This window comes from Impatiens glandulifera, chromosome 6 (genome assembly GCF_907164915.1).
Source record: "Impatiens glandulifera chromosome 6, dImpGla2.1, whole genome shotgun sequence".
Lineage (NCBI taxonomy): Eukaryota > Viridiplantae > Streptophyta > Magnoliopsida > Ericales > Balsaminaceae > Impatiens > Impatiens glandulifera.
Genome location: NC_061867.1, coordinates 3,261,456 through 3,286,483, shown reverse-complemented (window position 1 = coordinate 3,286,483; position 25,028 = coordinate 3,261,456). Strand labels below are relative to the sequence as shown.

Below are 25,028 nucleotides of genomic sequence, written 5' to 3'. Positions count from 1 at the left end.
CAGGGATTTCCAGGTGAGTATAAAAAGAAAATTCTCCAACAGTACCCGTAACATGTCTGGAAGCACCAGAATCAATAATCCATGGTGAACTAACGGTAGATATAGAGGCAAGAGCATGGGTGTCACTAGTACCTGCAACTGAATGAGCATAAGTGGCAATGTTACCCGAGGTAGATGCATTCTCTGCCGCACCTCTTCCCTTTCTCCTAAGAAGTTGAGAGTAGGATCTCAAGAGCTCCTGATCCTCCGCAGAGAGCTACTCCTCCTGCACACCATCTCCATTATCTTCATCTGCTACCATCAGGTTTGCCCGGTAGCCCCCTCTTCCACCTCCTCTGCGGCCACGACCACGACCGCGCTCACCAGACTGACCACGTCCACCGGAGTTCCTCGCCTTTGGTGACTTGGTGCAAGCCGATATCAAGTGGCCTACCTCTCCACAATTGTAGCACTCCCGGGTCTCACCTCTAAACTTGGAACCACCTGAGTTGGAGACAGCTATGGCTGACTTCACCCCTGGAAGTCCCCCTGCCCCGGCCTGGAGCTCAATCCGGGTCTCCTCCTGTATCATGGCCGAGACTGCCTCCTCAAGCGAGGGAATCTTCGGCTGAGCCAATAACATTGCAGTCCTCTGCTCAAAGGTTGGGGCCAGACCTCTGAGAAACCCCATGGTCCTATCCTGCATGCAAGCCTCAGTCTTCCTGCACGCAGGATCAGTGCAACACAATGTCCTCGTGCAGTAGTCATGATCCAGCCACAAGCGCTCCAGCTCTATGGCATACTCTTGAACAGTCCTTTCCCCCTGTACACAAGCAGCGATCTCCCCTTGGACCTGGTAAACCCTCAGGTTGTTCCCCACTCCATCATAAGTCTTCTTCAGCTTCTCCCAGACACACCGCACATCCTCCATACCATCAACATTGGCCGCAATCGGTGTAGTCATCGAGTTTAAGAGCCAGACATACACCAGCATGTGAATGGACCTCCAATCATCCCATGCTGGAGTACCCTCAACCGCTTAGTAACCGCTCCAGTCAAGTACCCCTCTAATTTCCTCCCTACTAGTGTGTATCGCACTCGACGTGACGAGCGCAGATACGAAGCTGGACCATCGAGTTTCACATCAATCGGGGGAAGCTCCACCCTAGGTGCTGGTGCAGGTACTGGTGTAGGTGCTGGGGTTGGTTTCGGTGCCGTGTCACTAGAGGCAAAGCTGAATGCTCGCATCAACATTGCGATCTCATCACCACTCAGTTTTTCCAAGGCCTCTTTCATTGCAAAACCCATGTTCGAACCCTCACCTGTCATCGATCCGACTCTGATCTACACGAGATTGAGTCAAATCTTCCTTCTTCCCCAAAACCACGATCACACGATCTTTAACCCGTAAGATCTAAAACTCATTATCTCGAACTTCTTCCTCTTCCTTTTAACCCGTTCTTGATCTCAAAACATCAAGGAGACCAGATCCAAACCCTCACCGGCGGGTCAGTTCTGCTCCTAGCAAGGCGGCGGCGCCCCTGGTGGGCGGAGGTCCTGATAGGGGCGGCGGAGGTCTGGTGAGGCCGGCGGCTGTTGCACAGTTTTTAGATACAAAACCCTAGATCTGAAACCTAGCTCTGATACCAAGTAGTTTTATATAAAAAGGAAAAAACTCTTTTTATTAAATGAAAGACTAGAGTTATATAGAGGCATAAAAACACTCTTACAAATAACCCCCCAAATATCCCAAAACTAACATTCCAACAATAACAACAAGGAACAACCTTTGTAGAGCTTCATGACTTTTTTTTGACAGAAGCCCACAAAGTTACCTACTGCATTCTATAGCCGTTTTCCCGGGATAAGGGCACACAATTCCATGTATTGTTATGAACAAGTCATATTTTCTCTATAATAGTTGCTTTCCATCCAAGGTCAACAAAGCATCTAATAAACTTTTGGTAACAGAATGACACAATACCAAATTGCTTAGAAGAAAAAGAGGATGTGAAGTGATGAATGTCCAAACCTAACGAATTAGGAAACTCTTTTATTCACCAATGGAAATATGTAATCATGTGATGTGCACACTTAGTCTCACATTCAAAACTAGATAAAGGGAAGAGACTAGGACATAACTATTTTAAAACTTTAAATGATGGCTGGCCCAAATGATGACAATGGAGTTGAAATGGAAAAGGGGCACTTGTAGACACAACTGAATGTGAGATGACAATTCACTCCAGCACGGACAAATCAGTTGACTCACCACCTTTATGACTAATATTTTTCATCAAAGGAAATAAAGAAATGAGAGTAAATGTAAGAAAATAATGATGATCTCCAATATCATGATATATTTGATTTTGCTACATTGTTCTCATTTTCAGTTTATTTTACTATGGAGAGACACACTTTAGCTCCAATCCTTGGGGTTGACATTAAATTTATCCATTGTTATTGCAGTTAGACTTCAGTTCATTTAGTGTTGGGGATGAAGATTATGCAGGCTATGATTATAGCCTTCTTGGGAGTCTTTCCGAAGTACGGATTGTGTATCTGAATCGGTTTGTCCAAGAGGTAAGTTTGTTGAAGTATATTTCTTTCTTACTGCTAGTTTCTCAGTATACCAACTTATGACCAGTAATTGATTGCAGATTGTGGGTTACTTCATGGGCCTTGTTCCTCCTAATAGTTCTAGGGATGTTGTTAAATTGAGAGATCAAGTAACAAACTCGGAGAAATGGTTCATAACTAGTGATATTGAAGGATCACCTGCTATGAAGCTGGATCTTTCACTTAGGAAACCTATAATAATAATGCCACGGAGGACAGACAGCCATGAGTAACTCCTGATGGCCTGTTTCCACATATTAGTTGAACTCTATAGGAGTTTTTCTTTTTAAGGCTAATATATAGTCCAATATTGTTTCTTATATTGCAGGTACTTGAAACTTGATGTTGTTCATATAACGATCCAAAACACTTTCAGATGGTATGGGGGTTACAAAGATGAAATGGATGCTGTACATGTGGAAAGGCTTTCTGTAATGGTATGGAAGTTGTAGCTAAGTGAGCTGACATTTTGTATATTTTGTTATTGATAATTTTTTGGGCAGTGTAGGTTGAAGACATCAATCTCAATGTGGGTACTGGTGAAGAATTGGGTGCAAGCATAATTCAAGATGTAAAAGGGGTTTCAATTATAATCCATAGGTCACTCAGAGATCTGTTTCATAAAATTCCCATTATGGAAGTACAAATTAAGGTATCTAATATCTCATTATCTATGGTTAATATTGTGGCAAAAATGAAACTTCATATTGCTGACCTTCTTTTCACACCTACGCTCCTTTTTACAAGCATCACCATTAAATTTTGCATGTACTGGAATTCTGTCCTCATATGATTGTTTATTCTTGCATCTTCAGATAGTGGAACTGAAGGCAGCCATGTCTAATAAAGAATATGAGATAATCACAGAATGTGCTCTTTCAAATGTCTCAGAGACTCCAAAAATGGTGCCTCCATTGATCCAAGATTTTGTAATGCCTGTTGCTACAGAGGATCCACCACTTCCTCAAGGTTATGAAGCTACAAATTCTGAAAATCAAAATAGCACTTCATGGGTCACCATGAAGGTTAGTGTTGACATAGATCTGATTGAGCTGGGCCTGCATTATGGCATAGCAAGAGATGCTGCTCTAGCAATTGTGCAGGTATTTGCACATTACTCTTCAAAATGTCTTGTTACCAATTAAAAACTTTTTTCCATATACATTTGTTTGGGGAGCATCATTAGTTAATGTTGTCTGTAACACAATGAATTTGTTTGTGCATGTTTCCGCTTATTAGTGAGTAAGGCGTTGCATTATAGAAAATTGTTTTATGTTTTGCTCTCTCTGTTTTTCAATATTTTATAGAAAATCATAGAACTGTTTCACCTAGAGAGATGTAAACATTTTTTATTTATTTATTTATATGTCTTGTTTTAACTATATTGTTCATATATAACTTATTGCTCCAAGTCAAATTTTCTTAGGCATAGATTTTCATGGATACTTGTATCCATAGTGAATCTAACTTACCTAAAACATGTCTTACTAGATATAGTCCTATAAAAATTAGACAAATTCTTAAATTGAGAGGTGTGAAATGTATTTTACTGAGAATAAATAATGCTTTTTTAGAGAAGAGAAGCCATCATACTGTTTTATGATATATATATATATATATATATATATATATATATATATATATATATATATATATATATATATATATATATATATATATATATATATATATATATTCTTTATAATTTATTGGATATTTATTCAGGTTACTGGCTGTTGGCTTCTGTACACGACCAATACCATAGGAGATGGATTTCTTTCGGCTTCTCTTAAAGGTTTCACTGTGATTGATGATCGTGAGGGCACCGAACAAGCACTTAGGCTAGCAATACGAAAGGCTGACACCATTGGATACGGTCTTACTGATGATAATGAAGACCATCCAGGGATTGGGGCTGATATTGGAGAAAATGAAGGGACAAAACCAGTTCCTACAATGCTTATTCTTGATGCAAAGTTCAGTCAATATTCTACAATTATCTATCTGTGTGTGCAAAGGCCACAGTTACTTGTTGCACTCGATTTCCTGCTCGCTGTTGTTGAATTTTTTGTTCCAACTGTTCGTGATCTTCTGTCAAATGAAGAAGGGGAGAATACTGTAGATTTTGTTGATGCAATCACTCTGGAACATCCAATTTATTCGCAACCTTCTGTTGAATTCTCTCTCTCCCCTCGGAGGCCTCTAGTTGCCGACGATGAGAGGTTTGACCATTTTGTTTATGATGGAAGAGGTGGAACACTATATTTACAAAATGGATGTGGTTCCACTCTCTCATCTCCAAGCAATGAAGCTGTCATTTATGTTGGAAATGGAAAGAGATTGCAATTTAAGAATGTTACTATTAAGGTCCATACTTGTCCATTCGGTTGCATCTGCTTAATTTGCTTCTTTCTTGAACTTATCTTTTGGTTCTTATTGTAGAATGGTGTATATCTGGACTCCTGTATTTTTTTGGGAACCAACAGTAGTTATTCAGCTTTAGAGGATGACAAAGTATATCTCGAGAGTGTTCATGAATTTCCTCAATTAGATTCTTCAGAGGAAGCTTCTGGAAGTGGACCACGTCAAAACCCCCCTACAGGAAGATCCACAGAATTTGTTATTGAGCTGCAGGTGAGGTATTGTTTGGTTTTGAATGCTATGTTGTGTGGAAAGATCTGACATCACTTATCCATGTCATAATTTAAACCTTGACCTCATAATATTATAACTACTATATTCTGGACGTAGCTCTCCTCCATACCCATGCATTGATTGAGCTGTTGTACTCATTTTATATTTGCATTTGTATCCATCTTTTATTGTTGTAAGGTTTCACTATATTTGTATAGCAATTATCTGATGATGTGCATATGTGAGGTGAGAAAGCACAAATTATTTACCACACTTTTTTTTGCATACATGTATTATGAAGGGGAGCTATAGAACTCTTCCATCCTTAATTTATTCCAAAGAATTCCAGAATCTATCGATAGTATGATAGAGATTTCCTTTTTGTACCAAACGGTTCTTTCTAGACTGTGTATGATGAGTGAAAGTCCTTTATAGACAAACTATGTTATCTTCATTGATGTTATCAAAATTTCTGGTGGTATGATCTTCCATCATGAAGATGGAGCAGTGGAAGTTATTCATGTGCTGTGGTTGTAATCATAAGAAACCCAACTATACCATTTTCAGTTAAGGAAATAAATTCGCAAACAATGTTTTAGCTTCTCTATTGAAGAATTCCACATTGTTTGCTGAAAGAATTGTTTTGTGGAAACAAAGACAATTTGTCATGGTGTTTAATGGTTTGTGAACTATGAGGTGGTTATTTGTGGAATTTTTTGTATATTACTTGATGACTTCTTGTTGGATTTTAATGAGAAAAGAAGAAATTGATTGATATTATTTATAAGTAGAGACCCATATATATACATGAGATCCCTTTATTTTGGGATAAGATAATATTAAAACAATCTAAGGATAGTCACATAGAACCCTAACTAATTCCTTTACTTTTTAGGTGTACTTTATTTTCTTGTATGTCCCTATATTTGAAACATATATCTCCTTCGTTTTTAAACACATCCTACCAAATTCTTCAGATGTTGATTTCGGTCTTAATGTGTTAGACCATGCCTATATTGCTTTATGTTTGAACTAAATCTTACTACAAATTGCTCTTAGGTCTCATCTTTATGTATGTTTTTTTTGAAAGAGTTCAACCTTTTAGAAAGGAGCAGGTCTCATCTTTATGCATGTATTAGTGTTGAATTACCTTTTGGAGACTAGACTTGCTTCCATGGGTTAGATCTTCTTGTTCATTTCACACAAAGTAATGTAGATCTTTTTTCTTCGCAGGCTATTGGTCCTGAGCTTACCTTTTATGATACATCAAAAATAGTTGGAAGATCGGTTAGCTTATCTAACAAACTTCTACATGCCCAGTTGGATGCCTTCAGCAAGTAACTATCTTTCTCCTCCCGGTTTCTGTGTGTTTTTCTAGGTTGTTGATGATTTTAAAATATGCAGATTTTCTTAGTCTTGCAAACCAACATCTTGGTTTGGATAAGTAATTGAAGAAAAATGAAGAGAAAGTAAATTGATATATTTTGTGATGAGTTATTTTATAGGCAATAGAGAAAGAAACTACATAAATGATAAAAACAACTTCCTAGAAGCATAAATGCTCTGTTGTTGGGAATACAAACAAATTCTCCCACTTGAGTTAATCTCTCTTTGAAAGACAAATGTGTTGTTTAGAATAAGGTCTAGTTTGATATTTTCACACTCACCTTAAATTAGACCGGAAATTTCATCCTAAACGAGGAGATCAAAAACATCTTGTTTGGATTTGGGGACAATTGCCGAAAATATGGTCGATGTCAAAAGTTTCACATAGTGGAGTTGTGAGGTATGCAAAAATGGGGCACCTAATAATGGTTTTGTGGAGGATTTTGCGCTAGGAATGGAAAAGGTGGGGTGAAGTTCCAAGTTGTTCGATTTTGTTCTTTAAAGATTACAAGCAAAAAATGGGCACCTAATAATGGTTTTGTTGAGAAATCTTGATGATAGACATGGACACTTAAGAACGCAAAGGGATGAAACATATGGAAACTTCAGTAAAAAATGCATCGTTTGAGCACGGATGCTAATTACACTAACAAGGATTATCCTCATTTGGATTATGTGATTGGTAGAGAGGAAAGGAAAAGCTAAAGGACGGAAGGTAAAGGCTTAATTCTACAGGATGAATGTGTTTGTTCATGGTGGCGTGTTATCTCTTGATTTTGAAATGTTTTGGGTTGTTGATCTTGGTGTTTTTGGTGATGACGTATGTTCATGGATTGCAGAGTAGGCGGAATTTTCCTCTTGCTTACGTTTTTCATGTCTTTCTTCATTTTTCTGCAATATGTACTTTCTATTATCAATCTATTAAAAAAGTAGTTCTATTTCACCACCAAAGTTCAAGCCCAAACATACTTTTGCTTCAATTTATGGTTTGATCTTTACTATAGTAATTTAATTCGACAAACCACATATGCACATGCAAATATTTTCTAGTAAATATCAATGGTTTTAAAAATGGGATTACATGATTTTGTTTATTCTAGGGTTGTTATGAAGGGAGAGATGATGGAAATGAACACAAATATACTGGGCTTAACAATGGAAAGCAATGGTATCAGAATTTTGGAACCCTTTGATGCCTCCGTGAAGTTCTCGAACATCTCTGGGAAGATGAACATCCATTTTTCTGTTTCGGATATCTTCATGAATTTTTCATTCAGCATCCTTAAACTCTTTTTAGCAGTGGAGGACGATATTTTGGCATTTTTGAGGACAACCTCAAGAAAAATGACTATTACTTGTTCTGAGTTCGACAAAGTGGGGACAATCGAAAGTAACTTCTTTCTTCATTTTACATTCCTGTACAAGTCAATACTGAAGAAACCATAAATATTACATCATATAATACTTGGTTTGTTGGTGCTGTGTTTGCAGATACTAATACTGATCAAATATTTGCATTTTGGAGACCTCGTACACCTCCTGGTTTTGCTGTCTTGGGTGATTATCTCACACCACTGTAAGTAATTAGGGTATATTTATTTGTCAGCTGTATAGTCTCTAATATTTTTCACATGACAGCAACAAACCACCTGCAAAAGAAGTTATTGCAGTGAACACCAGCTTAGTTAGGGTGAAGAGGCCTGTATCTTTCAAGCAAATTTGGCCTCCCATTCATGATGCTGCTGGTGCTGATCCTCAATTTGATATGCACAGCGACTGTTCGATCTGGTTCCCAGTAGCACCCAAAGGTTATGTTGCTCTAGGCTGTGTGGTCTCAACTGGAATGGAACAACCTCCACTCTCTTCTTCCTTCTGTATCTTGGCTTCCTTAGTTGCTCCAAGCACTCTGGGAGATTGTATTGCAATCAAAGAAAACAACTCGTATGTCAAATATTTTTATTAGACCATTTTTGTGCACAGATATTTTCATCTGCTTTGCTGCTTCAGTGTATAGATCTAATTAGGTAGTTGCCTTGTCACTCAAAAATAAAAAAGAAAGATGTTTTTGCTTACTAAAGTACTATTGAGCTAGCCAAAAGAAAAATACTGCCAACAAGAATATCTTATTTTCTAGGCATTAAGATTTTTTTTTCTTAGAATTGAATTCTGAAAGTTTTTAACTCTCATTATGCAGGTAATAATGTCTTCATTGTGCACTAGCTTGGTCTCTCTTTCATTATTCATACAGATTTATATTCTGATATTAGACAGTCATCTGTAAACTATTTTATAGTTCAAATTTGTTCTCTGATTAGCAGGTATCCCTTGATTACGGCATTCTGGCGCGTGAATAATTCTCTTGGCAATTTCTTGCCTGCAGACCCATCTACATTGGGTTTAATTGGTAGAGCTTATGAACTGCGGCATGTGTATTTTGGTTCTCCATCATCTAAGGCATCCAAAATTTCTGAGCATGAAAATCAATCAGGTCATACTCCTGCTGTGCAGTTAGACTCAGAAGGTCCATCGAATGTAAATGGACAACATTTTGAGGTTGTTGCTAGTTTCCATTTAATATGGTGGAACCAAAGTTCGAATTCAAGAAAAAAGTTATCAATATGGCGTCCTATTGTTCCTCCTGGGATGGTCTATTTCGGAGATATTGCTGTACAAGGGTATGTAATTGTTCTTCTCGGTATCTTATGCGCTATTTGGACTCTGGAAATAAGATATATATCTTTGATTGAAATATAGGTACGAGCCTCCAAATTCCTGCATTGTTCTCCATGATACTGAAGGTAATGAACAGTTGAAGCCTCCCCTAGATTTTCAACTTGTTGGACAGTTAAAAAAAAAGAGACATATGGAAAGTATTTCATTTTGGTTACCGCAAGCTCCACCAGGCTATGTTTCCTTGGGGTGTATTGCATGTAAGGGTACACTAAAGCAATCCGACTTAAGCTTACTAAGATGTGTGCGAAGTGACATGGTTACTGGAGACAAGTTTCATGATGAAAGCATATGGGATGCATCGGAGATAAAGTCAAGAGATGAATCTTTTAGCATATGGACTATTGGCAATGAGTTTGGGACCTTTATAGCTCGTAGTGGATTCAAGAAACCTCCAAAAAGATTTGCTCTAAGGCTTGCTGATCCAGACATGACAACCGGTTCAGATAATACCGTGATTGATGCAGAAATTGGAACTTTTTCAGCTGCACTTTTTGATGATTATGGTGGCCTGGTAAGCAATTTCTTTTGTAGACTTTTCAGTCAACTTGTTGAAAGGGAAAATATTAATATCATTTTGTCTGCAAATATCATTTAAAAAATGGATCTTTTTCAACAATTTACTTCATAAATATACCGGAAATATGAGCACAAACAAAATAGGTTGATCTTCAGTTTGCTTCCCAATTGTAATAATGATAAAGCTCAAATTAGTTGGAATGTCAAATGAAATATGAGCACAAACAAAATAGGTTGTTCTTCAGTTTTCTTCCTAGCTGTGACAACAATAACTCTTGAATTAGTTGGAAATGTCAACATATAGCTTATCATAAGTTTTGTCAATAATGAACGTCTTGATAATAGCAGTTGGAATATGGTGCATATGTTCCCCAAGTTCTCTGTTGAATAATAATCTTAGGATTATTGTCGTTAAGTGAACTGGATTCCCATGATATTGCTGTTTTTTATTGATGAGAATTCCAAAGAGATAGAGGATGATGAATGATAAGAATCTGAAGATAGAAACTATAGGGAAAATCACATTAGAAGGGTTGAGACTAGAGAGAAAGAGGAGAGACCTGAGAGAAAATAGGTAAAGACTAGATAATCTATTGTTCACGTAATGAGCTAATTACGGGTCAGTTAGCTCTTCTTTATTCGTTTGTCACTAACTACCTGAAATCGGAAGCTCCCCTTACCCCACTATCATTGTCATAATCCTCTAGTATGAGACCACACAAGGTAAGGTGGGGTCTCATTTATTTATCGTGTGAAAAAAAAAACACATCTGAAAAGTTATAATTTGGATGTTCATCTATATGAATTTGAGTGTTAAATGTTAGATAGATTGAAAGTTGTAGAGTTAGAAGTTAATTAAATTGATAAGGATTTCAACTTTGGTTGAGATTTTCTTACATATATTATGTAGCCTATAAATGTAGCTACTTAAGTTCTTTGTGAATCTATTAGTTCTCTCTATTTCATAGATACCCATTTAATGGATTTAAATGGAACCATTCTTTTTAATTTGCAGATGGTTCCCTTGTTTAACATATCTGTAAGTGACATTGGCTTCAATTTGCATGGAAGGACTGGCGGCTTGACATCCTTCATCAGTTTCTCATTGGCTGCAAGAGCATATAATGATAAATATGAAGTTTGGGAGCCACTTATTGAACCTGTTGATGGGTTCCTAAGGTAATGTTATACATTTTAAATATGTTGCACTAAAATACTGATTGTGGTATATATTCATAGAAAACTAAAGGAATGTTATATTATTGAGAATGTTATCCACTTACACAATAAAGATTATCCAAATATCTGAAGAAATAAAATTACACAAATTATTATTCCAAAAACTAGAGTAATATTATACTATGAGATGTTATTATAACTTGTTTTTAATGTTTTTTGAAAAGGTCAACTTTTATTGAAATAACGAGGTTTTTCTAATATTAACACGCCCATCAAATCCAAGTTAGTAGTAAGTTATTTGATTGGCTTTCAAACATAATTTTATGCTTTAATAGTAGAGACACCTTCGTTTTCTGCTCTAGGCTTCGTCATTGGCTCATAAGGCTTCTTCACTCTATTTCCTTGTCTTTCACTGTTGTCTATTGGTGCTTCAATTTGTAGACTAAACTATACACCATCATGTCTTATTTCTTCCCCTTTACAGGTACATGTACAATCAAAATACCCCCGGAGCTCCCTCTCAGATACGTCTTACATGTTCAAAAGATTTGAACGTGAATGTTTCAGTTTCTAACTGTAACATGGTTTTTCAAGCTTATGCTAGTTGGAACAACCTTGCACAAGTCCATGATGCTTTCAAAGATAAAGTAAACTCTGTTGTCTTCAATGAATTTACTGTCTTTTGGGGTGTTTTTTCTAATGGAATGTGCTGTTGCTGGCATTAGCTTATATAAACATCACGTCTTATGTTGAACAGGAGACATCTTCTGCTGGTAGATCTTCTCTTGACGTGCATAACAAGCGTAACTATTATCTTATTCCACAAAACAATCTTGGCCAAGATATTTTCATTCGAGCCACTGAAATCAGAGGGATTTCCAGTGTTATTAAGATGCCATCAGGAGATATGAAACCAGTAAAAGTTTCAGTTTGGAAAAATATGCTGGATTCACACCTGAAAGGAAACCTCTGCAACAAATTTAGAACAGTGGTCGCAATTATAGTATCAGAAGCTGAGGTATGATTCTGGCTTGCAAAATTTTCTTTTTTGTAAATGTTAATGTATCGGAAGTTACTTCTATTTTAATGTCCAAGCATTTTAAAGAGGAATTTCCGTTTTAACCTTTTATTTGATTTCATTATTTTTTCTCTTTTTATTTGTTAGAATTAATTGGAACTCGTTGGGTAATGTTTGAAAGCTTCTTGCGTTCCTTTCTATTCTAATGAAAAAGTTGTCCTCTTTAAAAAAAATTAAAATTCGTTGGGTTCTTTAGAAAATTTGATAATAGCAAATTTTGATTGTTTTGGGAATTGATGGACATCAGATGAGGTTTTGATATGTAAATCTTGTATAATTTTTACATTGATACTGACATGAAGTTCTATATTAAGAGAATATATATTTCTAGAAACTATGCTTTTCAAGCTATCTATGCAATTGGAATCCACACATCCTGAGTATGTAGCATAATCCAGGGTTTCTTTTGATATTTTCCCATAATTCTCATGATAGAGGGTCTAGTATAGTAATTGGAAGTGACTATAGTTGAAAGAAACTGTATCACTTATCCTTTTGAACATAATTGTGTTACGAACCAAGCAAATTAGGACTATGGGAGAGAGAAAGAGAGATAAAAGATGGAACAGACAAGGGAGAATAGAAGCAGAGAGAGATGAGTTGTAACTTCCTTTTCTAGTTTGAAGGAATTTACAGAATGAGCTATACGGATTAGGAGTGTTATATTGCTATTTGGAAATAGGCAACTAATTTATGGATAATTATTAATTGATCAGGCGGTAAGTAAACTATCACATCTCTGAGACTGGAGGACTCTAAACTGCTCTTATATGAGTTTGATCCGCTAACTTAATCTCTCCCTTATTATCAATTATATTCTCTTTCTCGATTCTCACAGATCCCAAGGTTAGGTGATTTCTCATCACATCTCTACACCGTAGCAGTTCGTGTTAGCCCTGAGGAAGGCATTGCAGGAGTGTTGCTACGGAATCCTCAAAGTGCACGTACATGTGGAATACATTCAGATCATATCTCAAATTCAGATTATGAATTGGTGGAATGGAATGAAATGCTTTTCTTCAGAATTGATACACTGGTATGTTGTAAGACCCAATATGTTTCAGATCCCATTGTTCAACTCAATTTGTTAACCAGTTGTTATTGTTCATTTTGCACTGTAGTCTACTTAGTGAGAGGATGTCAGCTGTCCTATGCATGCATAAAACAAATTGTGTGTAAAACATGTTAGACAATGGACTCATATTAAGTTCTAGGGAGCTTTTGATAGATGTGATCAAATATTGTATCTTAAATGTGAAATTTGTGCAACTTCTGGGGTTATCTAGTGAAGGTTTTTACTGAAAACTCAAAATTGTATGGTATACTTAATTGCAGACAGCAATTTCTTTGGTGCTTTATTTTTTCCCTCCTCCTTTGTAATGTTTGAATGCATCTTGCGCTATTTTTAATACAAAAGTAACATTTTTCAACAATTCAAAATTATTTGGTGGCAATTATACCTTGGATGAGGATTTTTTTTTTCGTTTTGCTTTTCCAAGTAAACTAAATTATTCGTCTACGTGTTAAAAGATGTTTAAGCACATTTTTCACAATCCATTAGCTCTAAAATGCATGTCTCCAGCTTCTTTATCTTTTTCAGATGCATAATGTATTATCTTCAAGAGAATTATAAATCTAGCTTACCATACATTTTTATTTGATTGTTAGGAGGGCTACATTGTGGAGCTGGTAGTTACTGACACGGCAAAAGGTATATTGATTCTCAACTGCTGAGATCTTTTCAGTTGTTGCAGGATTGACAGCCAACTGTAGTTATGAAGTCTAAGACAAACTACTTCATAATTAGGAATAGTGATATGTAGCAATTGTAGCTGACAACTGTGTCTGAAGTGATAGGTTGACGATGAAGTTTTCGCTTTAGTCCACAAGGACATAAATCACTTTCTCTTTTCATTTCTCCTGTCTTTTTCTCACTGGTTGGGACATTCCTATGACTTCTCCGTTTGCTAGGAAGTGGTTTGTTTTGTGCTTGTATCTCTCTCTATGTGAAAAATGGAAAGCTACAATAATTATTGATAATTCATATTTTGATTTTCTATAGTGTATTAAAATGAGCATTAGTTTAAAAACGGCCTCGGGTTCGATTCTCTGGGAGCACTTTTGAAAAAAATTTAAAAAAGAAGAAGATGATCATTAGTTTAAAAACCAATAGCATGAGTACTACTAAGAGATTGTTAAAGGAAATCTTGGTTGGGATTCAAACAATCTGCCTTTCTGCTGTTCTTGTACTCTAGCAATGGGAACTTGTGTGTACTTATGAATGAGGTTGCATTATTTTATTGTTAGACTTAAATCATTTTTATTTCTTTCTGATTTGGAACATTTACTATTATGGGCTTCTCTACCCTAAATGATTTGTATTATGCTACAGGTAAGCCAATTGGATACTTCTCAGCTTCCCTGAAACATATAGCTGAAACATTTATGGGTGCACTGACTTGGCTAGATCTATCTGAATCAGTGGTGTGTTCCATTTTCTGATTTTATAGAAGTTTCTTATGTATCTTATAGTATCTCTTTCATGCTAAGACCTCTGAATCCTGTTATTGTAAATATCTGTTTACTTTTGTTCAGCAGAATGGTCAAGTTCAAGATTCCCAGAAGCCATATGCAAGAATAAGGTGTGCTTTTCTCTTGTCACCAGAACATGAAATGGAGATCAGAGAGCATTCTGCTCCTGGAGATAGTAAATCCGGGCACATTCAAATTAGTCCTTCTAAAGAAGGGCCTTGGACTACTGTGAGGATGAACTATGCTGCACCAGCTGCTTGCTGGCGTCTGGGCAATAATGTTGTTGCCAGTGAAGTAAGTGTAAAGGATGGAAACAGATATGTGAGCATAAGGACTTTGGTTTCGGTGCGCAATGACACAGATTTCACACTAAATTTATGCCTTGAGCACAGAGCTTCAAATGATGGATCCAGAGAACTGGATAACACAACTCACTCACAGGAGACGCACATTACTGGTAGATTTGAGACAGATATATTCTTTGAAACTGAAAATTACGATCCTTCTGTTGGGTGGGTTGGTTGTAAAGTTCAACCTAACATAGATCATCCAGTAGTTGGGGGATTTCATCAGGTTAGTGGTCAAGCAATTTACATACTTTCCAGATTCATCTAAATTGTCTTCTGAAAGAATACTGCAAACTGAATAGAATAAAGAAAGATATCTTTATTATAGCCTATAATTTTATACACATATCTTTCATAATTAGAGATCTCAATCTATTTGCACAGGATGAGATTTCTTTAAATTGCTAGGAATTTAAACCCTGTATTTTGTTTCTCATTTTTCGCATCTTTTCATTACTCTCTCTTTTGAAAAAATCTCTCATTCTCTGATATTAACAAGACTTACATGCTTTATGAATTTTTAATCTTATTATCTAACCGTATTTCTTGTTGTATGGTTTTCCCCTCCCCCTATTTTGTAATGTTTGAATGCCCCTTGGTGTTCTTTTTTCAAATGAAAAATTGACCTTTTTTCAAAAGAAATTAAACAAGACCTACATGATCCATTGATAGAAATATAAACCTATTAACTAAAAGTTTTCTATGAAATAATTAGGCATTCTAAGAAACAAGGAATCATTCCTTCCTCTTAGTGTGCCAAGCACAAAAGTCTCAAACAAAAACCAATTCTGTAATTGGATTTTAGTGAGTATTTAATTAATCTTATATCAGACTTCAACTCTGATTAGAATATTTCAGATGGATATTGGCCTATCATGCATGGTTCGAGTCTTCGCCTAGCTTAGAGATATAACATGTGAAAATAAAATCCCCTCTTTTCTTCTTTCTTAATCTCTTGCACTAAGGAAACTCTACTTTATGGATGGGAGTCACTATAATGGAACCTGGTTTAGGAAGAAGGACTTTAAACAAGTGGACTAAAATACTTATGAGTTGAGAAGATGATTGGGTTTTTCTGCTCCTAATTTTCCAAATTTTGCAGGGAATTTCTAGGATTGAGTTGCCATTAGGCTGGGATTGGGTAGATGATTGGCATTTGGATAAGGAAACTATTGGTACAGATGATGGATGGGTTTATGCTCCAGATATTGACAGTCTTAAGTGGCCCAAGTCCTTCAGTTCTAAAGATTCTAAGAACTTGGCAAGGAGAAGGAAATGGATCAGGAACAGAAAACAGACATTGTCTGGTGCGAGGCATAATATATTTGTTGGGCCACTAGAACCTGGTGAAAGTCTTTCTCTTCCTCTGTCATCTTTGACTCAGACTGAACTGTATATTCTACAGTTGAGACCATCAAACCTAGACTCTATTGAATATTCATGGAGTTCTGTAGTAGATCATCCCAAGCACTCCGAAGAAACTGAAAACAGAGAAAATTCTGAAATTTGTGTCTCAAACCTTGCGGAGACTGAGGAACTTTTGCATTGCTCTCAGATTGGTGAAACCTCATCAACTAGTTCACGTGGAATATGGTTTTGTCTAAGTATACAAGCAACAGAGATTGCAAAGGACATTCATTCTGATCCTATACAAGACTGGACTCTGGTTGTGAAGTCTCCACTATCCATCACAAATTATCTTCCTCTGTCAGCAGAATATTCAGTCCTAGAGTTGCAATCAAGTGGTCATTTTGTTTCTTGTACAAGGGGAGTATTCTTTTCTGGGAAATCTGTGAATATTCACACTGCTGATATAAGAAAACCTTTGTACTTCTCCCTGCTCCCACAAAGAGGATGGCTCCCAATACATGTGTGTCCTAACTTAACACTTGTTTATTTTTTCCTGGTTTATACAACTCTTTGTGGAGAAAATTACAATTAGTTGATCTCTTTTTTAATTTAATTATCGTCTATAGGATGCAGTTCTGCTGTCACATCCTAAGAAACAACCCTCAAAATCAATAAATTTAAAGAGTTCAATTTCTGGGAGGTACGAAGGTTTAATAAGACTTCATTTAAGCTTCCATAAACTAGTTATGTTCTACCTGCAAACTATCTATGTATTCATGCAGGGTTGTTCAGATTATACTGGAGCAGAACGATAACAAAGAGAGACCCCCACTTGCAAAGATCATTAGGGTATATTCACCTTATTGGATAACAGTTGCACAGTGCCCACCACTTACATTTAGGCTATTGGAACTATCAATAACAAGAGAAGCTCATAAAACTGCTTTTCCTTTCAAGTCAAGAAAGAAAAATGAGGTTCTTGTTGAGGAAATAACTGATGAGGAAATGTGTGATGGCTGTTCAATTGCTTCTGCATTAGATTTCACATCCTTAGGTCTCTCCATGTCCATCAAACAATCTAGTGGTGACAGTTTTGGACCCATTAAAGACCTCTCTCCACTAGCTGACATGGTAGTTGTTTCAAATCTGTTTATTTAATTTTGTCAGTTATCTGACAAAATAGAGTTTTACAGTGCATTTTTTTTCACTTCAGGATGGGTCTCTTGATCTTTGTGCTTATGATGTTGATGGTAATTGCATGCACCTTTTTATATCTTCCAAGCCATGCCCTTATCAATCCATTCCATCAAAGGTATTGGTGCTCTTATGGTCGTGAATGTTCGTATCTATCATCTGGTACTTACTCTGCTTCCCTAACTCTTTCTCAGGTTATCTCTGTTCGACCATTCATAACTTTTACAAATAGGATTGGTTGTGACATCTTTTTGAAGTTGAGTAATGATGATGAGCCAAAAGTGTTGCATGCCTATGATTCTCGTGTCTCCTTTGTCCATCATCCATCAGATGGACCCAATACACTACAGGTAACTTTTGTATTCTAAATTTATTGATTAAACTCCTTTGTCTGTCATCCATCAGATGGACCCACATACTAGGTAACTGGATTCTTCTAAGTTCTATTGATACTTTAAATTGGAAACACCTATTAATGTTTAATCTTTAAATATTCATGCATCTCATTTAGCTGCAAGACAATTTTATTTTTTAACCCATATATGTTATGGAAGAATCATCTGTTACAAGGGAAATTATGTTTCTAATTTTAATCTTTGCTAGACATAGTTTTGCACATATCAAAAGATTAAGCAATTAGTTAATATTATATTATATTTAATGTGTAGGTGAAATTAGAAAACACCGAGTGGTCATTTCCTACTAAAATATTCAAGGAGGATACTATTTTCTTAATGATGAGGAAAGCTGATGGTCGTCGCACAATTTTGAGGACAGAAATCAGAGGCTATGAAGAAGGGTCACGTTTTATTGTTGTATTCCGTCTTGGCCCGGAAAACGGTCCAATGAGGTGATTAACATATTCACAAAACCATCTTTTGACGTTAAGTGCATCAAATTTTATTATGCTCTGAACTTTGAAATCCTTGTCAACAGGCTTGAGAATAGAACAGTTAGCAATCTGAGTATTCGCCAGTCTGGTTTTGGTGATGATGCTTGGGTTGAATTGCAACCATTTTCAACTATCAATTTTACTTTGGAGGATCCCTATGGCCAAAGGCTTATTGATGCCAAAGTTGAGAGTGGGTTTACAAGTATGTGTTGTAGTCTTGATTTGGATAAGGCAGGAATAAGTCAGATGGAAGGAGTTTCTGCAATGCAATTTATGTTAATAGAGATAGCTGATATCAAGATTGGAAGATTCACAGATGTTTTACTATCAGACTCTACGTCGAACGAGATAAAAAGAATAAGCTCAATGGTCGGTAAATTGGGAAACTCTCACACTCAGAACAAGTCTCTGGATGCATCTCCCCTTGAGTTTATAGTTGAGCTGGGAATGGTTGGTGTTTCTTTCATAGACTATAAACCAAAGGAGCTCCTGTACTTGTATCTTGAGCGTGTTTTCATGTCTTATTCTACTGGCTATGATGGTGGGATGGTGAACAGGCAAGATCTCCCTTTGTCTCATTTATTTATGGCGTTGTCTAGTTTTAACTCGGACCTTGTTTCATCTAGGGTTTTCCAAATAACCGTGTATAGTATAAGTTGTTGAAAATTCGGTTATCGGGTTAAAACACATTAGGGATATATTTTTTAAAATAGAGGGTATTAGAGTATTTTTGATTGGATAGTGGATTATTTAAAATTAATGTCAATAACCCACATCAAACAAGGCCTTGATCTTAATATGAATCTGCTACATGAGTGTTCATTTAGTACTCTTGGATTTGTGATCTGATGTGGCATATTCTCTTTCATGCCAGGTTTAAGGTCATTCTTGGTCAGTTGCAGGTCGATAATCAGTTGCCACTTACGCCGATGCCTGTGCTATTGGCCCCAGAACAGGCCACTGATATGAACCATCCAGTTTTCAAGATGACTCTTACTATTCACAATGAAACCGCTGATGGGATCCAGGTCTATCCATACATATATATACGGGTAATATTATGTTTCGGACACGAATATTAAAAGCTACTTAAATATTTATATACTGAAGGCACTCAATGCATTTTCAAATATCTTATAGGTAACAGATAAGAGCTGGAGGCTTAACATCCATGAGCCAATCATTTGGGCATTGGTAGATTTCTTCAACAGTCTTCAGCTAGATCGCATTCCCCAGAGTTCTAATGGCACCCAAGTTGATCCGGAGATCCGAATAGAGTGAGATTCCATGTTTACTTTACACAGACCTTTATATTTGTACTACTTATTCTAAGAAAGTCATGTTTCTTAATCTTGAAATTTCATAACAGCGTCATTTGCTAACCTTATGTCTTGAATGTAGTGAGATAAGCTAAAAAAATCCCTAGTTTAAACTTAAATTTTCATAAACTGGTGAAAGAGTGCTGGAAATTCTTTTAATTTATTTGTTTGAGGCCTGTAGTTCTTTTTTTTTCTTGCTATATTTAACATACCTGTCTGTTATATATGGATATCATAGTTTTTGGGAGATATCTGAAATTAAAGACAAAATGCTTATTTAATATTCTTCTCTTTTCAGATTAATAGATGTTTCCGAAGTGAGGGTTAAGGTGTCTCTGGAAACAGCACCAGCATTAAGACCACCTGGTGTCCTAGGCATCTGGAGCCCTATATTATCAGCTGTTGGAAATGCATTTAAAATCCAGGTCAGTATATAACATTTCAGAAATTCCAGTTATCTTTTTTATTATAATAATTTCTTGAACTTCATCATAATGCATTTTGTTTCATTGTGGTGGTTGTTTAAATTAATGTACAAAATAAACCTATTCGGGATCTACTATTTTTGTCACAATTGGAAATCACCAAAGTGAAACTTAAAGTGATTTCTTTTTCTAGAATATGATCCAAATTATAGATCAATTTTTTGTTTCATTTCATTCAAAAATTCATGATCTAGATTATTTTCCACATCATGAACTAGATGATTTTGATTTTTGAAAAGCATAACATATGTAGGGTTTTCTGTGAAAGCTGAAAATGATGATACCAAATAGGCTCAATATACCTCTGTAGCTATTCTTGTGTGTGCCTAACTAAATTTTATTGTGAACCTAAAATTTCCACCAGGTTCATCTTCGGAAAGTAATGCATAGAGATAGATTTATGCGGAAAAGCTCTGTTCTTCCTGCTATTGGAGATCGCATATGGAGAGATCTTATTCACAATCCCCTACATTTGATATTCTCAGTAGATGTACTTGGTATGACTAGTTCTACCTTAGCTTCTCTTAGTAGGGGCTTTGCTGAACTCTCTACCGATGGACAATTTATGCAATTGCGATCAAAGCAGGTAAAAAATTACCCCCTCTAAACCAAGACTTATTTCTGAATCTCAACAATGAAATCCCTATCATTGACATTGGACACTACTACTAAATCAGGTATGGTCAAGAAAGATAACTGGTGTAAGTGATGGAATTAGGCAAGGGACTGAAGCTCTAGCACAAGGTGTTGCTTTTGGAGTGACTGGTGTAGTTACTAAGCCTGTTGAAAGTGCTAGAGAAAGTGGGCTTGTAGGGTTTGCTCAGGGCTTAGGACGTGCTTGCTTGGGTATCATTGTACAACCTGTGAGTGGTGCACTAGATTTCTTCTCATTGACAGTTGGTGGCATAGGCGCAAGTTGTTCCAGGTGCCTAGAGGTTCTTAGTAACAGAACAACCTTTCAAAGAGTTAGAAATCCCCGGGCAATTCGTGCAGATAATGTAATTAGAGAGTATAATGAAAGAGAAGCTGTCGGGCAGGTACATATCTTTCCTTCAGTTAATTTTAACATGCTCCTATAGTTAAGTGTAACAGAAACTAAATGGAAATATCTTAATTTTAAGTACACGATATCAAGGTTGATTTGATTAATTGTCACGGGTTAAAAAGTTAGTTTTATTTTGTATGCTTTTACAATTTTACAAACTAAACCGGAGTTTGATAACATTAACTTATCACTTAATCTGAAAAATTAAGTTGGTAAGTTATGAATGACTTAACTCGGTAGTATAGCATACAAAAGACAAAGGGAACCTTGAATTAGTTAAATTACATCACTATAAGGGTTAAATAATGTCATACTTTTCAAACATTAGTTTTACATTTTATCAAATTGCATACTGATTGTTTATTCAGTTATTACAGCATTTATTTTTTCACTTTATATTCAACATTTAAGACTTAATTTTCAATTTTATCAAACACAAATTTTTATATATTTTAGCTTGAATCTAAATACTTAAGTTTTGATAACATTATCAAATTAAACTTAATTTAAATGAGCACTTAATTGTTTAAATTAAATGGTTGATTATTAGCCCATATCAGTTTACATTTTTTTAATTGCAAAGTTAGTAACTTTTATTCCTCTTTGATCGGGGGGATTTGGTTTCCAGATGATACTATATCTTGCAGAAGCAAGTCGGCATTTTGGATTCACAGATATCTTCAAGGAACCCTCAAAATTTGCATTGTCTGATTATTATGAGGACCATTTCTCTGTACCTTACCAAAAAATTGTCTTAGTTACCAACAGACGTGTCATGCTACTGCAGGTTGGTTTAAATAAACAACACTTCCTCTTATTCTTGGTTAATTATCTATTTGGATGTTTCTAGATCTTTGGGTAGTTTCTAATCATTTTATTCAATGTAAAAAAAGTGTCTAGCCCCAGACAAGATGGATAAAGAACCTTGCAAGATCTTGTGGGATGTACCTTGGGAAGAGTTATTATCGCTTGAGTTGGCAAAAGCTGGAAACTCCTCTCCGTCTCACTTAATTCTGCATATCAAGAATTTCAAGAGATCAGAAGTCTTCTCCCGAGTCATAAAGTGCACCACAGAAGAGGATTCAGAGCAAGTGAAGCCTCAGGCAGTTAGGATCTGTTCGGTTGTGCGAAAAATGTGGAAAACTCATCAGTTCAACATGAAAAGTCTGACATTGAAGGTTTTGGTCATACAACTCAAAAGGATTTTTTTTTATTTTTTTAAAAGTTTGATTTTTAAACAATCTTAAATAACCATATTGAAGTTGGTTTATTTTATTTATATGTAGGTTCCTTCTAGCCAGAGAAATGTGTGCTTTGCTTGGAGTGATGCTGAAGGAAGAGACCTTATTCTTCATAGCAGAAAGAAACCAGTGTTAAAGTCCATGAAATCATCTTCTTCAAATCGTCTATCCGATGAAAAGAGGTTTGTGAAACATAGTATTAACTTTTCAAAGGTTTGGAGCAGCGAATTAGAATCGAAAGGTCGATGCACACTTTGCAGGAAGCAGGTAAACCAATTCATTCACAAAACAAAGCATACCACCTTAAGGAGATTTCTTTTGTTCAAAATTATTTAGGTGTGTAGATTTTCTATTTGTGTTGGTCTTTTCAGGAACAGGAAGGTTCTAGACTCTTCAGCATTTGGAGACCAACCTGCCCTGATGGGTAATTTTCTATCCATATACACCATTTGTTCTCTTCATTTTTTTTAATAATAATAAGAAGAAAAAAAAATGCAACTTGAATTTTAAATGGGGAGTAAATCAGATTTTGATTCACCACAACAAAAAATTTATAAAATTCAACAATACACTAAAATCATATTTTTAAATAGGCCCAATAATTATTGTGGACTCGAACTTGGATCGTTTTTACATTTGGACCTTTTTCTTGTCACATAATTTAATGTAAGAGTAACATTAATACTCTTTTTCTTTTTTTTTTTGCGGTTTATTTAGTTAAAAATGTTGAAGTTCAAGCTTTAAATGACGCAATTTAAAATCGGTGTCGCCTTTTAAAATATTATCTATAAAAACTCACTAGTGTGACTAAGTGTCAATCTAATTCAATTCACACTAAAATAATCCTTAAGTTGAAATAGAGGATAAGTCGTGTTAGCTTCTTAAATTATAATAATATAATTTTAGTAATTGGACCAACCAAAATATTAATTTATGTCATTCTGTTTCCTTCCATATATTTCATGTTTACTGGAATTAGTTTGTTTTGTGTTCTATTTTAATCTTAAAGCCTCAAATTTAAAATATAATTGCACAGGTATGTCTCTGTTGGCGATATAGCTCGCATCGGAAGTCATCCTCCTAATGTTGCCGCTGTGTATCGAATTAGCGATGATCTCTTTGCACCTCCTTCCGGGTATGACCTGGTAAGAATCTTAAACTTGTAAAAACAGTAATCTAACATATTCATATTCTATAGAAATTATCATTAATTAATATATATGGTAGGTGTGGAGGAATTGCGAAGATGACTATACAAATAACATCTCGATATGGTATCCTCGAGCCCCCGAAGGTTTTATATCTCTAGGATGTGTAGCTGTAGACGGTTACGAGGAGCCGGAGACCGATTTTGTATACTGCATATCTGAATCAGTTGTGGAGGAGACCACGTTTGAAGAGCAGAAGATATGGTCAGCCCCGGATTCATTCCCTTGGGCTTGTCATATTTATCAAGTGAAAAGCGATGCCCTTCACTTTATTGCGTTAAGACAATTGAAAGAGTATTCTGAATGGAAACCGATGAGGGTTCTTGACCGGCTTCACCAACCATCCGAAACATCATCATCGTCATCATAAAGGTAAACTTCTTTTTTTTTCTATTAAACTATATACAACAAACAAATAAAGAACTCGGGTAAATATCAAAAGATGAAGAATATTGTATATTACAAAATATCTTCGATTTGCTTCTATCATGTATGAACTGTCATTTTCTTTTCCTCTTTTGCTAATCTGTCTATTTCACTGAGATGACTAAAATATCTGGTTTATGAAATATCTATAGATAAAGTAAAGGTTGATAAGATATTTATGCAAGAAAGGAGACGTCTACTACTTACTCTTTAATTTAGCATATTCGGGATATCATGTTATTTTGGTTCATGAATCTGGTTGTTTTGTTTCATTCTCTATCAAAAGGTGATCCAATGGTTTTAAATTGGTCCAAAAATGTTAATTTATATATTAAATAACTTAATATTATTTTTAGCTATCCCTTAAAAATTGTTTATAAATGGTTCCAAGGTGGAGTGATTAAGCTTTGATTAAACACAATAGTGATTAAAAAAGCTACCAATATATCAAAAAATAAGATAAAAATCTATTGTTTTCATAGAATAAATAGCCCTAATACTTCAACAAGAAAGCAAATTTCCTAAACAATTTATTTATTTAGACCAACATGCAGGTCACTTCATAGTTTCATACACATAACTATATTTCAAACCTTTTGGCAAAATGACATTTTTCAATAGAGAGTAACTCCCTTTATGCTTTAAACTAAGTTCACAAGGGTCCAAATTGAAAACATCCTAAGATATTTTTGTTTTTTCAAAATTAAAATTTTCCTATATCATCAAAATCCTGACCAAATTTTTTATGGCTCGTCACAAACTAAAACTATGTTTATTTTCAAATAACCATCATTGTTAATTCTATAACCTAATTTTTAACGGCGTTAGAATACTTAAAGCATAACTCTACTAAAATTGGAGGAGA

At 35.6% G+C, this 25,028-nt stretch overlaps 1 protein-coding gene across 1 annotated transcript in view; it reads left to right on the top strand.

Annotated features, from left to right (window-relative positions):
• Positions 1 to 24,437, top strand: part of LOC124943990 — a 40,877-nt gene extending 16,440 nt beyond the window's left edge. Inside the window, exons 27-64 of the mRNA XM_047484448.1 lie at positions 2,449 to 2,562; positions 2,640 to 2,827; positions 2,927 to 3,035; positions 3,107 to 3,250; positions 3,414 to 3,701; positions 4,324 to 4,965; positions 5,041 to 5,232; positions 6,466 to 6,569; positions 7,719 to 8,008; positions 8,110 to 8,194; positions 8,257 to 8,559; positions 8,934 to 9,293; positions 9,373 to 9,862; positions 10,883 to 11,046; positions 11,531 to 11,693; positions 11,804 to 12,064; positions 12,963 to 13,160; positions 13,793 to 13,835; positions 14,517 to 14,608; positions 14,720 to 15,229; positions 16,106 to 16,873; positions 16,980 to 17,053; positions 17,136 to 17,484; positions 17,567 to 17,665; positions 17,742 to 17,897; positions 18,216 to 18,397; positions 18,484 to 18,996; positions 19,314 to 19,491; positions 19,580 to 19,716; positions 20,057 to 20,183; positions 20,608 to 20,829; positions 20,921 to 21,280; positions 21,917 to 22,075; positions 22,182 to 22,466; positions 22,575 to 22,796; positions 22,901 to 22,953; positions 23,566 to 23,674; positions 23,757 to 24,437. Of these exons, the coding sequence (XP_047340404.1) occupies positions 2,449 to 2,562; positions 2,640 to 2,827; positions 2,927 to 3,035; positions 3,107 to 3,250; positions 3,414 to 3,701; positions 4,324 to 4,965; positions 5,041 to 5,232; positions 6,466 to 6,569; positions 7,719 to 8,008; positions 8,110 to 8,194; positions 8,257 to 8,559; positions 8,934 to 9,293; positions 9,373 to 9,862; positions 10,883 to 11,046; positions 11,531 to 11,693; positions 11,804 to 12,064; positions 12,963 to 13,160; positions 13,793 to 13,835; positions 14,517 to 14,608; positions 14,720 to 15,229; positions 16,106 to 16,873; positions 16,980 to 17,053; positions 17,136 to 17,484; positions 17,567 to 17,665; positions 17,742 to 17,897; positions 18,216 to 18,397; positions 18,484 to 18,996; positions 19,314 to 19,491; positions 19,580 to 19,716; positions 20,057 to 20,183; positions 20,608 to 20,829; positions 20,921 to 21,280; positions 21,917 to 22,075; positions 22,182 to 22,466; positions 22,575 to 22,796; positions 22,901 to 22,953; positions 23,566 to 23,674; positions 23,757 to 24,107 (9,084 nt within the window). The 3' untranslated portion in view covers positions 24,108 to 24,437. The remainder of the gene's footprint in view (positions 1 to 2,448; positions 2,563 to 2,639; positions 2,828 to 2,926; positions 3,036 to 3,106; positions 3,251 to 3,413; positions 3,702 to 4,323; positions 4,966 to 5,040; positions 5,233 to 6,465; positions 6,570 to 7,718; positions 8,009 to 8,109; positions 8,195 to 8,256; positions 8,560 to 8,933; positions 9,294 to 9,372; positions 9,863 to 10,882; positions 11,047 to 11,530; positions 11,694 to 11,803; positions 12,065 to 12,962; positions 13,161 to 13,792; positions 13,836 to 14,516; positions 14,609 to 14,719; positions 15,230 to 16,105; positions 16,874 to 16,979; positions 17,054 to 17,135; positions 17,485 to 17,566; positions 17,666 to 17,741; positions 17,898 to 18,215; positions 18,398 to 18,483; positions 18,997 to 19,313; positions 19,492 to 19,579; positions 19,717 to 20,056; positions 20,184 to 20,607; positions 20,830 to 20,920; positions 21,281 to 21,916; positions 22,076 to 22,181; positions 22,467 to 22,574; positions 22,797 to 22,900; positions 22,954 to 23,565; positions 23,675 to 23,756) is intronic.
• The last annotated feature ends 591 nt before the right edge of the window (positions 24,438 to 25,028 follow it).